Source organism: Monodelphis domestica, chromosome 4 (assembly GCF_027887165.1).
Source record: "Monodelphis domestica isolate mMonDom1 chromosome 4, mMonDom1.pri, whole genome shotgun sequence".
Taxonomy (NCBI): Eukaryota; Metazoa; Chordata; class Mammalia; order Didelphimorphia; family Didelphidae; genus Monodelphis; species Monodelphis domestica.
Window position 1 is genome coordinate 402,615,042 of NC_077230.1, and position 15,128 is coordinate 402,630,169.

A 15,128-nucleotide genomic window follows, 5' to 3' on the forward strand; every position below is an offset into this window, starting at 1 on the left:
TTAATAGGAAATATATATCTCAAGGGAAATTAGCTAACCTCTCCTTAGCTCTCTAAAATGAAATGGGATCCCATGCCTTCCACAATATAAGAATCCCTTCTATATTGAATGCTGAATGCTAGAACCCATAATGCCTCTTGCATTATGAAATCCCAGGAGAAACACGCAGCCCACTTTCTTCCCTGCAGTCCATACAGGGGCTTGCTCCACCTCAAGCTGGATAGAGGTTTTCCATCCCCTTTCAATCCTACCAGCATGAGCGCGCACCATTAGAAGGAATAGGCTTGAGGAGTTTTATTTTTGTCTGCTTTTTTTTTTGCTATCATTTATTGTCTTCTCACATATTTACATTCCAATAGGAAATCTTTCCACTTGTACAACGGTTGAGGAGGCTGGCCAAGGCAATCCGGTCATTCTGTTGGTCAACTCTTAACTAGCCCTTTTTCCAAATGCCCGCGTTACAAGTGTGAGTCCCAAAACAGAGGTTCTCCGGGCGTTAGATGTTCAGCAGAAGCGGCTGGTGCTCCTCTTCTAACTCCTCACTCGGAGGAATTTCATAAATGACAAAAAGGGAGGAGTACAAGCAGCCGATGAAAGACACAAGGCTGGAGAAGTACATTACCCCATTGGCACTGCCAACCACTGAGGTCAATGGTCCCATGATGATGGACACAAGAATCTGAGCCAGAAAGTACTGACAGCTCAGGAGGGAGATGTCCACCCCCATTCCGCGCTTGGTGCCATCCACGGTTGACCCTGAAAACTGAGAGAAAAGGAAGAGTAAGAAAAGCAAGCCTTAAACCTAGCGTACATCATCCATCGCACCAACGCTTAAGCTTAAAATCCTTCCTGCAACAGCAACAGAAGAACATCTGATTCACCTCCTACCACAAATGGTAGGGCCACCGGGAAGCCCCTAGAAGCCATTTTCACATATTCTACCACCAGCCTCAAGCAGGAAAACGGGCCAAGAGTTCTAAAATGTTTGTCTTCGGAGTGATGACAACACCCCAAAGGCTCTGGTTCAAAAGCCAGAGAGAGGAAGGAGAGCGGGGAAGCACGGGTTGCTCGTCTCCTTCCAAACGATGAGACTCGGGGTCTAAAAGGTGGGCATTCATGGAAGCACTAGCCAAAAAGAAAAAAGGGGGGAAAGGAGCTTGGGGATCTTGTTTGCCCCTCACTGAGATAAAAAAAGTGGAAGCTATCTGTTGGAAAAATATCTGTGCGAGACATTCTCCATAGTGAGAATTAGCGTAGAACAAGCCGAGCATCCTCTTTTTGGAAAGGATCATGCATATGTGTGGTATGACTTAATTCAGTCGGCTCGTTTTTCCCGATGCCTTCCAAGGATCTGTGACAGGGAGAAACTGAGGCTGTGGATAGAGAGGGGAGGGAAGGGGATTTTTTTTTTTAGCATAAGAGTTGTGGGGGGAATGAGGGAGGAAGATAGTGATGATAGTAGTGGGAGGCTAACCTGGGGTAAACGGGACCCTGGGATATAGGAGGACGTCCTAGGCAAACTCAACCTCTTTCCCCACTGATTCTGGGTTCTTAACCTTCTGATGTGTCTTGGATCCCTTGGGCAATCGGTCTGATGAACCCTTCTCAGAATCATGGGCATCAAGGGAAATGTGTAGGATTACAAAGAAAACCAATTTTCTTGAAATCATCACACAACATTTTTTAAAACAAGTCCCCAAATCTCCCTCACTCTGACTAGAAAAGTCCTTTTTTTTTAACCAATTGGCCCTCTGGCCCAGGACCTAGAACCCAGGAGAATGGTGCTACCACTCTAGTAGGGGTCCATCACATTTTTTGGTCTGCTAAGGGTTGGGCACATCCACCTAATTCCAACGGATAAGGCGAAGAGGACTTCTGGGTACTCACATTAATTAAAACTACAAGGGAGAGTCACAACTACTCTGTGTGCCGGAGGCTCTCGAAGACAGCCGGGTTCCTGTAACAGGAGGGGGGCTGCAGTGTCACCTGGGCTAGGGGCAATGCTCAGGAGGAGGGCAGCGCCTCTCGCATGACCCGGCTCTCTCTTGTCGTCGGGGCACAATTTGCTCATTACAACGGGAAGAAAGTGCTTGGATGTTGCCAACATGGGATTGTGGCCTCACTGAAGAAATCAAGTCAGAAGAGCAGGGTGATTAGAATGGGTTCACTTACGCATTCTAGTAGCCTGCTAAGAAAAGATCGTGGCCGCTTCTGCTGCGGCGACCCTAACTTGTCTACTCTCCACCCAGGACTGCCAGAGTGAATAAAAGGGAGACACGGAGGACCCTCGGTGGCATCTATGATGTAGGTTGGTAGGCCCAGGAGGGTAGCTCTTGGATTCTTTCTCAATAGAGGGATGACTACAATGCTTGGAAAGGTCTCCATTTTAATGGAAGTCATGTGGCCTGTTAGAATGGAACCTGCCCACTTGGCACTGAACCCTGCTAACTGATAGCATAGAGTGACCTAGGATTTCCTAAGCAAGGGAATCTCAGCTCCAGTCCAGATTGATGCAGTTGGCAATAACAAATTGCTCCATAGAAAAGGATACTTCAGGACTTTGAACATAGGTAATACAGGTAGGCAACAATCCTGAGGGAAAAGGAAGGAGGGAGAGAGGAAGAAAGGAAGGAGGGAAGGAAGCAGGGAAAGAAGAGAGGGAGGGAAGGAAGCAGGGAAGGAAGGAATGAAGGAAGGAACGAAGGAAGGAAGGAAGGAACAAACGAATGAAGGAGGGAGAGAAGGAAAGAAGAAAGGATGGAAGGGAAAATGAAGGGAGGGAAGAAGGAAGGAAGGAGGGAAGGAAGAAAGGAAGGAAGGAATGAAGGAAGGGAGGGAAGGGCGGAATGAAGAAATGAAGGAGGGAAGGAAAGAAAAATGAAGGGAGGGAAGGAGGGAGGGAGGAAGAAAGGAAGGAAGACAGGAAGGAAAGAAGGAAGGAAAGAAGGAAGGAAGGAAGGAAGGAAGGAAGGAAGGAAGGAAGGAAGGAAGGGGGAGGGAGGGAAGGAAGCAGGGAAGGAAGGAAGGGAAGGAGGGAAGGAAGCAGAGAAGGAAGAGAGGGAGGGAAGGAAGCAGCGAAGGAAGGGAGGGAGGGAAGGAAGCAGGGAAGGAAGGAATGAAGGAAGGAAGGAAGGAACAAATGAATGAAGGAGGGAGGGAAGGAAAGAAGAAAGGATGGAAGGGAAAATGAAGGGAGGGAAGAAGGAAGGAAGGAGGGGAAGGAAGAAAGGAAGGAATGAAGGAAGGGAGGAATGAAGAAATGAAGGAGGGGAGGGAAGGAAAGAAAAATGAAGGGAGGGAAGGAAGGAGGGAGGGAGGGAAGGAAGGAAAAAAGAAATGAAGGAAGGTAGGGAGGAATGAAGGAAGAGAAGGAAGGAAGGGGGAGGGAAGGAAGCAGGGAAGGAAGGAAAGAAGGAAGGAGAGAGGGAGGGAAGGAAGGAAGGAAGGAATGAAGGAAGGGAGGGAAGAAAGGAATGAAGGAGGGAGGGAGGGAAGGAAAGAAAAAATGAAGGAAGAGAGGGAGGGAGGAATGAAGGAAGGGAAGGAAGGAGGGAAGGAAGGAAGGAACAAAGGAGGGAGGGAGGGAAGGAAGGAATGAAGGAGGGAGGGAGAGAAGGAAAGAATGAAGGAAGGGAGAGAGGGATTTACATTTCTTCTAATCCCACTCAACCCAATCTTTTATTCTAATATAGAAGTTACCACACTGGGTCTGGTAAGGGAACTGGAATAATGGCTAGAGCAGGAAAGGAAAAGGAGAAACCAATATGGCATCTTTCCTAGAAAGGTTGTATGGTGCAATAATAATAATAGCTACCGTTTACAAAGCTCTTTAAAGTACACAAAGTGCTTTATGCATGTTATTTCATTTGGTGTAATGGGTAAAGTGCTAGGCTTGGAATCAGGAAAGAAAAGAGGCTGGGACAATCTCCATACAGCTAAGGACAAGTGGGTTTGCCCCTCTGAGTCCCAGGCAGCCTTCCTATGACTATGCCACAGACAGGTCTCAGTCTGCCTCAGATGGGACTCAATTGTATTTATTGGTTGATCCTAAAGGGTCGGAACAAGTGAACTGGCCTAAGTAAAACAGTTTCCATGTTACGATTTTCAGGAATAGGAAGGGGGTGGGGTGGGGTACCACCTACCTTTTTACTCTGGTAGTAATCACACAACAGAGAATAGGGGAGGGTGCAGAGGGTAGAAAATAATATCCCATATGTTATGCATAGTGATAAAACCACATAGATATTCCTGGAGAGTGTGGCAAGACCTGTCCCCAATCCAAAGGCAAGATAGGCAATGAAATACAGGGTGCGAATGCTGAAGTATTCTTCTAGCTTTTCTAGCATTGCTACAAAACAGAGAAAGATAGTGAGCCACCACAGAGATCACAAAACAGAATATGAACTCGCAGCCTGGAATGTAAAGCCCTCCACAGCCTGGCTCCCACTTCCCTTTCCTAGACTATTTCATTTTGACTCCGTTACGCTGGCTGCTACTCATTCCCTGGACATGACATCACGGCTTATTTCTACCCTTTTGTGTAGCTGGTCTCCCGTGCCTGTCTGCCTCGTTCAGTCCTCATTTCCTTGCAGGTTCTCCTTCCTACACGAGGTTCTTAGTGTCCACCCCGCTCCTGAAATGACCTTCTATATTATATATTCGCTAGTTCTCCCCCCCCAAGTAGAAGGGAAGATCCTGGAGGCCAGGAGCCGTCTGCTTTTTTCCCTTTGCCTCCCTGGCACCAGAACACACCCTGTAAGTAATTGTGACTAAATGCTTGTTAGATTGAAGCCCAGTGAAGGTGTTCAATGGCGGCCCACTTTGCCCAGTGGGACAGCAGTCTTGTGAAAAGCTTTCTCCAAGCAAGCCGCGACTACTGGGCCAAGCTTCCTACTGAAGCTGCCCCAGGCTTTGTGCTGAGACTCAGAAAGAAACCAGCTCAGACTGAGCTTGGCCTTCCACTCACGGGGTGTTGACAGGGCAGAAATGGCAGCCCCAATGGGCCATTGGGGTCTTGATGTGGAAAGGACCGTGCCGCCCAAGGCTCCTGTGCCTTCTTTGTTTGGGAAAGTGAGGGAGCAATGGGGTCGCCCATTTTAGGGTATGGGAACATCCTGTGTTAAGTTCCCTTTTCCTCTTTCCTTGGTGAGAATCCTAGCCAGCAGTTTTGCATGCAGGGTGCAAATGCTAGATTTCATATCTATATTTAGACATTTTCTCCGCCTACAAAGAAACTTTGGAGAAGACGTTCCCCCTCCATCTATGTTATCAGGGTTTGATTGTGTTACCTAACAAGAGAATTTTCAGAAGTTGTATCTTTTCCAAGTGGTCTGGAACATTTAATAAAAGGCACAAAATATACCGACAATGAAAGCATCCCAGTGCCCAGCTAAACGTGATGCAAAATTTCAAAGCTATCTGGAGCCCAACACTTTTGGAAGTAGCTAAGTGGGGGTAGTAGATAGAACACCAGCCCTGGAGTCAAAAAGACCTGAATTCAAATCCAGCCCCAGTTATTCCTGGCTGTGTGCCCTTGGACAAGTCACTTAACCTGTCTGCCTCAGTTTCCCCATCTGTAAAGAAGGGATAATAATAGCACTTAAGTCCCAGGGTTGTGAGAATCAAATGAGATAATATTTGTAAAGCACTTTGCAAACCTTAAATGCTAGCTATCATTATTATTATTACTTCTTTCTGAACAGATGTCTGTCTACCTATCTCTCTATCTATTGACATAGCATCCTTATTTTGCCCCTGTTTGGCATTTTAAAGCCTTTTGGAATATAGCTCTTACTTAGGTTTCTAGACTGAATGCTTGTCCTCCAACTTGGAATTTCTTCCAACCTGGGATACTGGCTACTCTTTACATCCTTCAGTTGACTCTCCATCTAGCATCTCCCTGCCTTCACCTAGTCTGGCTCCCTTATTTGGAATACTCCCCCTTCTCAACTCTACTTCTTGGGACTTCCCTGCTCTCTTTCAGGCTCAATTCAAATGCTGCCTCCTGTAAAAGGTTATTTCCTGATCCCCTCCATCACCCCCAGTTATTAGGGTCCTGCCTCAGCCCGCCAATCACTTTTATCTATTTGCTTATTGACTTCTCTGTGTATGTGCTTCCCCCCTGAGAGAATGCAAGCTCCCTGAGGGCAGGGTCTCATTTACTCTTGTCTTGGGTCTCTCTAGCACCCAGCACAGTAGCTGGCCCATAGCAGGAACCCCAGACACTGATTGAATTGAATACCTGAATAAAATGCTGCGCTGAATGCATAGATGCACATCCCCCAGCACCCCATGGTGACTCCGGCATTGTATTTCTGATAGTCTTCTGAAGTGTGAGGGGCTTTGGGGTTCCCTTGGAAGACCACCTCTCCCATAAAGTCAGTGTAGAAAAGCAGCATGCCTTCAAATGAGAGCCACCCTAGAGGAAAAAACACAAGGAGAGAAAACTTCTCGTAATGGAATCCTGCTCTTACCCTACAACTAGGTGGCTCAGTGGATAGAGCTCTGGGCCAAGAACCAGGAAGACCTGAGTTCAAATCTGGCCTCAGATGCTTACTCTGCGACCTTGGGCAAGTCACTTTAACCCCCATCTGCCTCAGTTTCCTCAATTATAAGGTGGGGACATAATAATAGCAAACTATTTCCCCCAGGGTAGTTCTAAGGACCAAATGAGATAACATTTGTGAAGTGCTTAGCACAGTACTTGGCATATAGAAGGTCCTTTATAAATGATTTTCCCCTTCCCTTCCCCTCTACCTGTCACAAAGAGCTTCTATGTTTATCTGTGGATTAAAATTGTAGGGAAATATCCCTTACCTTACCGCCAATTCATTCAAAATTTTCATTTCTGAACACGCAAGTGGCGAAAGGCCATGAGAATCTCTGCAGGAAGTAGGAAAGTTTATCCAAAAGAAAAAAAGAAGAAGAGGAGAGAAACCACTGGCCCAGGTACTTGAAAGGCCCATGGAAGAGAGATTCGACAAATGTATAAGCACTTCACAAAAGATATTGTTAGGAGAATTTCTTTATTTCCATTTCCATTTTATTATTATGTCATTTCTCTGAGATCATTTGGCTAACTGAAACCTGTCTCCTATTAATATTAACACTGCCTGGCTAAGAGCCAGACTCATGGAATGATAATGGTAAGGAAAGACCTTTTTTGGATCCTGTCATACAAAAGCAAAACCCCCAAATAAAACTGTAACTGCACTGATGTGAGAGATAGCATGCTTTGACCTGCATCCCACTCCCAAGGTCCTTTCTCTGGAGGAGGATAGCATTCCCCATCATCAGTCTTTCACGATTGTCTAAGGGAAGACTTTCTGACATTCCTGCGATATGAAGCCAAAAAAGAGTTTGAGCTTCCTAAAGTGATTTCTAGAACTATTTGTGGGTAGGATTCTCCTTTGATTATCTTTGAGACATACCAGTCTCCTCCTTTTAATCATCCAATTGTGAACCCTTGATATATTTTTTTCTGTAGCCTGACTTAGCTTACCTGCGGTCTCTTTAAGAAGGTCTCTGTTTCCTTAGGAGATAGACGAGACTATCATTCTGTTCCACTTTTATGATCTAAGAAGGCGTATGGAATAGCTGTATATATATGTCAAAAATGATCTCTCCCTCCAATGTAATTTTTGCCTATACAAAGTCTTGCTGGAATCCTAACCTTGATTCAGGGTTATCTTTTGAGCCCCTGAACCTGAGCTTAAACATATTAAAAGCCAGGTTTTTTCCTATATAATTTCTGTAGTGTGATAGTTTGTTGGGTAACAGTAAACCACATCATGAACTTGGTGGGAGAGATTTCTTCAGTAATAAAATATAGACAATAGATATGTTCTTCTGAATTTCATGCATTTTGCATAGACATACACATATTTCTGTATATATACATATATTTTGTTGTTTATTCATTGATCAATTTGCATATTTATTTATTTGTTTTTCCCAACTGGAAATATTTACCCTGGAGAAGAGAAAATATGGCGACCACTAAAGAAATGAAGAAAACACAAACTTAGAATTTGAAGGGATCTTAGAGGTCATCAAGTCCATGAAATTATTTTGCACATGAGGAAACTGAGGTGCAGGGAGGTCATGTGACTTGCCCAAAGTAGGGGTTTAGGTGGAGGAAACATGATAATTGTCTTTAAGCCCATAAAGAGTAGTCAAATGAAATAATACTTGCAAAAAAACACTTATCCCAGTGCCTGGCATATAGGAGGCTCTGGAGAAATGCTCATTCCCTTTCCTTCCTAGGCATGTGTAAGGAGGACTCAGGTTTATTCTGATTAGCCCCACAGGAAAAATGGGTGGACAAAACAAGGGGTAAATGTTTGGGCTTGGTGGCAAGAGAAAACAAGCAAGCAAACAAACTTCAAAATAATGAGGGCAATCAGAAAAAGGAATGGATGGTCTGAAGAGGTAGACAGGTCCATCTCATGGGAAATTGTTGAGCAAGGTCTGCATGCCCACTTCTCCTGGCTGATTTAGAAGGGGTCCCATGGATTAGATAAGAGAGCCTTTGATACACCCTCCCAACCCTGAGATGCTAGGACTCTTAATTTTCCAATCTAGTTAACTGGTGACTGGAGTTAAGAAGACCCGAGTTCAAATCCAAACGCAGACATTTACTAGCTGCGTCACTGGAAAAATCACTTTGCTCCAGTCTGCCTCAGTTTCCTTAACAGTCATTTTAAAAAATGGGGGATAATTGCTCCTACCTCATCTGGTTGCTGTGAGATCCAAATGAGATAACATATGGAAAGTGCCCTTACCTAGCTATAATTGTTTAATGATGAGGTGGCCCAAAGCAAAGGTGAAAACGAAGGATTTAGCATTGACTCCTACTTCTTTTACGCATCAGCTTCAGAAGAGGCGCTTTCCTCTTAAGGAATTAGAGGGAGCAGAGGCAGGTGGGAAAAAGAATTCTATTGTTTCATACTCACCTTCCTCCTGCTCAGCCATGACCCTACACCAAAGTTTCAGCTAACTCCTATGACAAATTAATAATAATAATAATAATAGCAGCCACTAGCATTTACATGAGTCTTTAAGTTTGGGAAGTGATTTACATCTATTGTTGATCATACATATCATTTGTTCTTCATAGCAACACTGGGAGCTAGGTATTATTATGCTTTTATAGATGAGGAAACCGATGAGGTTTTAAAAATATTTTTATTATATAGAATATATACTTTTTTTTTTTTAAAACCCTTACCTTCCATCTTGGAGTCAATACTGTGTATTGGCTCCAAGGCAGAAGAGTGATAAGAGCTAGGCAATGGGGGTCAAGTGACTTGCCCAGGGTCACACAGCTGGGAAGTGTCTGAGGCCAGATTTGAACCTAGGATCTCCCATCTCTAGGCCTGGCTCTCAATCCACTGAGCTACCCAGCTGCTCCCTAGAATATATACTTTTACTGTTATATATTATTATATAGAATATATACTTTCACTGTTATATATTATTATATAGAATATATACTTTTACTGTTATATTATATAAAATACATAATTTTATTATTATATAGAATATATAATTTTATTGTTATATATCATGTGTTAATATATTTTATATCAATTTATAAACATGTAATATATAATATAAATGCATATATAATATTTATATATTTTATAGATGAGGTAAACAGAGGTGGAAGTTGTCTAGAGTCACACAGCTAGTTTAGCGACTGAGGCAGGTTTGGAATTCAGGTCTTTCTGATCTTTCTCAGGTCTTTCAAGTCCAGTACACCCTGTGCCATCTAGCTCCCTAAAATGAATGAAAGGCGACCTAGAGGCAATGCCTAAAGAGTGCTGTATTCAAAATCAGAGGACTTGAATTCAAATCTCCACCCTTTGCCATTTGAGCAAGTCACTGATTTCTCAGACTCTCCCATTCCCCACCCATCAAAGGAGATTGAGTCCTTTCCAGCCCTCGATCTAGGAACGCAGGACCCCTGAAGCCTCTCCCAATCCTATGAACTCAAAGAAGTAACCTTATTGGTAGGATTTTCCATGGCAGAGATTTGGGAGAAGCCTTGAATGCCATTTCTGTTTTCAGGACTTCCCCTTCTTCCTCAGACATGGTGTCAGGAAGCACTCACCCAGGAAGTGGTTGATGCAGAGATTTCTAAGAGCTTTGGGCATATGGCAGATGGTAGAACAAAGGCGCCGGATGGAAAGTGACTGCTCGGAGACCTCTCCAGAGCCATTCAGTTCACTCTCATATTTTACACCGTTGAGTAAAATATTAGCGACCTGTAAAGAAGGATAAAAGAACAAAATCAAGCTGGTGGCAAGAGGGTCGGTCACTGCAGTGAAAGGATTGGTGCGTTTGAAGGAAGTGGGGGGAAGACTAGAGGACACGCCAGAATCGGAAGGTCGGTTGGACACTCAAGTTTGGGAGCTGCAGGAGGACAAGCGTAGGATGGGGAGAGCCATGGGCTACCCAAGGCCAGATGAACCAGCCCAAGTAGAGAGCAGGTCAAATCCTCCATACCCCGTGAGTGAGAAGTCAACAGGAGACTCCAGCCCTGTGAACTCATCTCCAGAATGAAGACAGTTCATCCATTTACCGTTCCAGAGCTAGAAGGGACAGGAGATGAGGGGATGGAGGCCGAGCGATGGCTCAGGACCCATAGGGAGTGCCCTCTTGCTGCCAGCCCAGTATTCCATTGCTGGTTGGATGACTACAGAGATTTAGGATCACAGGATTCCGAGTTGGAAGGGACTCCACCATCCAGCCAGTGCAACCTCCTCATTTTACAGATGAGGCAACAGGCTTAGAGTGGTGGAGTTAATTATTCAAGATCATACAGCTTGTAAATAAGTCCAAATTTGAACCCAGGTCCTCAGGGTAAGTGACCCTGAGAATCAAAGGGTAGAGAGACATTTAAGTAATCATAATAGGGAAGAGACTGGTATCCGCGCCATATGATAACCAGTTGAAAGAAGTGGAGGGAGGTGAGGGAGGACAAGCACAACTCTCATTAATGACGGGGAAGAGGAATTAGGCATGTTCTTTTTGGATTCTGAAGATAGAATTAGGAGGCAGAATTGGGGGGAAATTGTAAAGAACAAAATTAGGGTTTTGATATAAAGAAAAACTGGCTACCAATTAGAACTACCTAAAAGTGGAATGACGCAGCTGGGTGGTGCCAAAGTGCCAAGCCTTCCCGGAGTCAGGAAGACTCATCTTCCTCAGATCCTTCCTAACTGGGTGACCTTGAGTAAGTCACTTAATGCTTTTTGCCTCAGTTTCCTCATTTGTAAAAGGAGCCGGAGAAGGAAATGGCAAAACACTCCAGTGTCTCTGCCAAGAAAACCCCAAATGGGTTCATAAAACGTCAGCACAACTTGTTTGCCTCAGTTTCCTCATCTGTAAAAGGAGCCAGAGAAGGAAATGGCAAAACATTCCAGTGTCTCTGCCAAGAAAACCCCAAATGGGTTCATAAAACGTCAGCACAACTTGTTTGCCTCAGTTTCCTCATCTGTAAAAGGAGCCAGAGAAGGAAATGGCAAAACATTCCAGTGTCTCTGCCAAGAAAACCCCAAATGGGTTCACAAAACATCAGCAGAACTTGTTTGCCTCAGTTTCCTCATCTGTAAAAGGAGCCAGAGAAGGAAATGGCAAAACATTCCAGTGTCCCTGCCAAGAAAACCCCCAAATGGGTTCATAAAACATCAGCCACGACTGAAGACGACTCAACAACAAAAGTGGAATGAGTTGCCTTGGGAAATAGTGACTTCCCCTCACTGGAGAGCTCCAAGCTCAAGCCGGATGACTTCTCGTTGGGAAAGTGGCAGAGAGGTTCCTTTTTCAGGGAAGGAGGTCCACTGAGGTACCTTCCAAATCTGAACTTTGTGACTGTGAGATGATGATGACGACAATGATCGTGATAGCTAACATTTACACGGCACGTAACAAATATGCACCAGACACATCACTGAGTAAATACTATCTAATTTCATCTTTAAAACAACCCTGGGAGTAGATGCTTTTATGATGCCCATTTTACAGATGATGAAACCAAGGCAAAATTGGAGTGTCTTGCTTGTGTCTGTGGCAGGATTTGAATTCAGGACATCCTCATGCTACTTAAGAGATAACATCTCAGCAGATGTGATGAAATCCAATTTAGATCTAGAAGAAAACTGAGAATCTCTTGTTTAATGCCAGAGAGATGAAGGGTCATTCAGGGTTCTACTTGTAGTTAGGGGAAGAGATAATTTTTCAAACCCAGGTCCTCTGGCCATAAGGACAATGATTTTATCCACACTGGGATGTGCAGTGCCTACGTTTCCAACTGGCACCCAGACACCAAATTTAGTCCATTTAAATGGCTCTTTTTGAGCCCCCTCCCCCACCCTGTTTTACTTGGTGTGGGAGAGCTTAGCAGTTATGATAGGGTTATTGAATACCGAGCCATGAACTTTTGTTTTATTACTTAGGGCTCTGAAGATCAAAATTCAGATGGAAACCACTGTCTCACCCAATCTCTTCCCCATCTCACAATGGGCCTCCCTGCTCTTCCTAATACTAATATTCTATCTCCCACCTCGGGGCCTTTGCTCAGGACGTCTCCCAGGCATTCCATTCCTCTCGAAAATCCAAGTCTTTTTTTTAAGCCCTTACCCTTCTGTCTTAGTATCAATTCTAAGACAGAAAAATGGCAAAAGCTAGACAAATAGAGTTAAGTGACTTGCCCTGGGCTACCCAGCTGGGAAATATCTGAAGTCACATTTGAACCCAGGTTCTCCTGACTCCAGGCTTGGCTCTCTATCCTCTGTAATACCTAGCTATATTCCCTTTCCAAGGCTCACTTCAAGCCCCACCTCTTTCATGGGGTCTTGGATTCCATAAATAATTAGTGTTCTTCCTCTATTTTCCCTAAAATTACTTTGTATTTACTTCACCATGCAAGCTGGCTCAGTGGACAGAACACTGGACTTAGAATCAGGAAGATCCATCCAGCCTCAAAGATGTTGAAATCCAACCCATATAATTTTCTGATGAGGAAACTGAGGCCCCAAAATGGCAAGTGACTTGCCCTAGCAACAATAGGTAGGAAGTGGCAGAGTCAGAATTTGAACCCATTCTGGTGCTTTAAATACTCTACCTCTGGGCAGCTGAGTGGCTCAATAGATTGAGAACCAGTCCTAGAAATGGGAAGTCCTAGGTTCAAATCTGGCCTCAGACACTTCCTAGCTGTGTGACCCTGGGCAAGTCACTTAACCCTCCATTACCTAGTCTTTACCTCTCTTTTGCCTTGGAAGCAATGAACAATATTGATTCTAAGATGAAAGGGGAGGGTTTAAAAATATATATACTATACTTCCTGGCCTTCATGTCTCCACCCTTGAAGAGCTAATCTTCTACTGGAGTCTCACATGACTTTGTTATTTTTGTTCAGTCACATCCAACTCTTTGTGACCCCATTTGGGGTTTCCTCTACAAAGACACTGGATGGTTTGCCATTTCCTTCTCCAGCTCATTTGACAGATAATGAAATGGAAGCAAGTAGGATTAAGTGACTTGCCCAGGATCACACAGCTAAGAAGGATCTGAGGTTAGATTTGAACCCAGACCTCCCATCTCTGGGTCTGGCTCTCAATCCACTGGGCTACCTAGCTGCCCCTGCTCATGGACAGTATTATCCATGGCATCAAGAAGAGTCAGACATGACTGAACACCAACTTAATATCTACTTACAATTAGGCAGCTAACACAGAGTCTGGGAAGTGGATGAGAATTCAAAGGTCTTTCTGTGCAACCACCTTGGAACAACAACTCCCTCTCCCAGAGCCAATGATAGCCATTTTTGTGTCGGGACAAGCAGTGTGAAATAATGCAACAAGTATTAAGACAAATTCAGTTGAGCCACAATCAGGAATTAAAGACTAGTTTCTTCCTTTACCAACTATTCTTGCTAACGAGGGGCTCACCAATTAAGAGTGTAGATAGGGATGTAGACAAGACTTTGGGGACATTGTGCATTTTTTGTACAGGGCCAATCCAAGAATTTGTTGTCTTTGAGTGTAGATTTGTTTTCAGGGTTTGGTTTGGATTTTCCAGTGGGTAGAGGATAGGAGGGAGAGAAGGTTGATTGTTAATTGAAAAAATGTTTAATTTAAAAATAACTAGGTGCTTTAAATTCCATTATTCTTGGTTGCTGAAGAAGAAAAGCAATTTTCATTCACCCACTCCCCCTATTTCAGCGCTCTCCCATCACTCTTACCTAGTTTGGGCTCTGCCCTCTCCAATATACCCAACGAACAGATAAGGAGCCGAACTTTCTTCTCTCAAGGACTGGCAGTGAACAAGAACCTCACTACCTCCTGAGGCAGTCCTTGCCATTCTCACAGAACCATGGAATGGTGGAGCTAGAAGAGACCTGAGAAATGAATTTCCTCTAGAATGTGCCTGATGCTGGAGGCCTCCAATTGTATAATTTTCATAAAATCCAAGATTAAAAAAATTTTTTTGGAAAAATTTCAGGAAAAAAAGCTTGCTAACTCCTCAAATCTAGAAAATGGACTGTTTGGAGAAAATGCCATAAAGAAACCTCCACTGCATCAGAAGATCCAGAATGAACTTTGGGATGTAAGTGATTGAACTGTGGGGGGGTTGAAACATTTATTTTGAATGTAAACTCATGCCAAAGGGGACTGCCCCCTAATTGGATTTTTGTCAATGTGCCTAGGAAACATTGGTTTTTCTCCCTCTCTCTCTCTCTTCTATTTCCCTCTTATCTCTAGCTATTGTAGTTTCCTCTTAGAAAGTGCAATATTATATGCACCTTTAGTTAGAAGATTTTTAGAGATATAAGATAGTCTTGTTTAAATGATCCATTGGGGAGACTAGTCTCTCAAAGGATCACAGGGGGATAATGAAGATTGGATTGATTCTCTCCTTGCCTACTTTTAAATTTAATCAACCAAAAGCATAGACATCCCTTAACACTAAGTAGGGGAGATTCACAAGCCACTTGCTAAAGTGGGTGATAACTCAGAAATGACTGACCACCACCTAGGCAGTGCTAAGCAAATTTAAAGACTGCAATTGGTCCCTGTAAAGTGGAGGAAGGGACAGGAAGGGACATTTAAAAAAGAACTATA

The 15,128-nt window shown here is 43.9% G+C and overlaps 1 protein-coding gene across 7 annotated transcripts in view; it reads right to left on the reverse strand.

Moving 5' to 3' along the window:
• Positions 1 to 292: 292 nt before the first annotated feature.
• The window catches only part of SLC45A1 (solute carrier family 45 member 1), a 47,434-nt gene continuing 32,598 nt past the window's right edge, over positions 293 to 15,128 (reverse strand). For 3 of the 7 annotated variants that reach the window (XM_056795850.1, XM_056795849.1, XM_056795848.1), the window contains 4 exons: positions 10,115 to 10,268; positions 6,242 to 6,418; positions 4,143 to 4,348; positions 293 to 763 (listed from right to left, as the gene is read on the reverse strand). In XM_056795850.1, the coding sequence (XP_056651828.1) occupies positions 497 to 763; positions 4,143 to 4,348; positions 6,242 to 6,418; positions 10,115 to 10,268 (804 nt within the window). In that variant the 3' untranslated portion in view covers positions 293 to 496. Of the gene's footprint in view, positions 764 to 1,887; positions 2,123 to 4,142; positions 4,349 to 6,241; positions 6,419 to 10,114; positions 10,269 to 15,128 lie in introns of those variants that run through there. The other 4 variants (XM_056795853.1, XM_056795852.1, XM_056795851.1 and 1 more) reach the window with 2 other exon arrangements.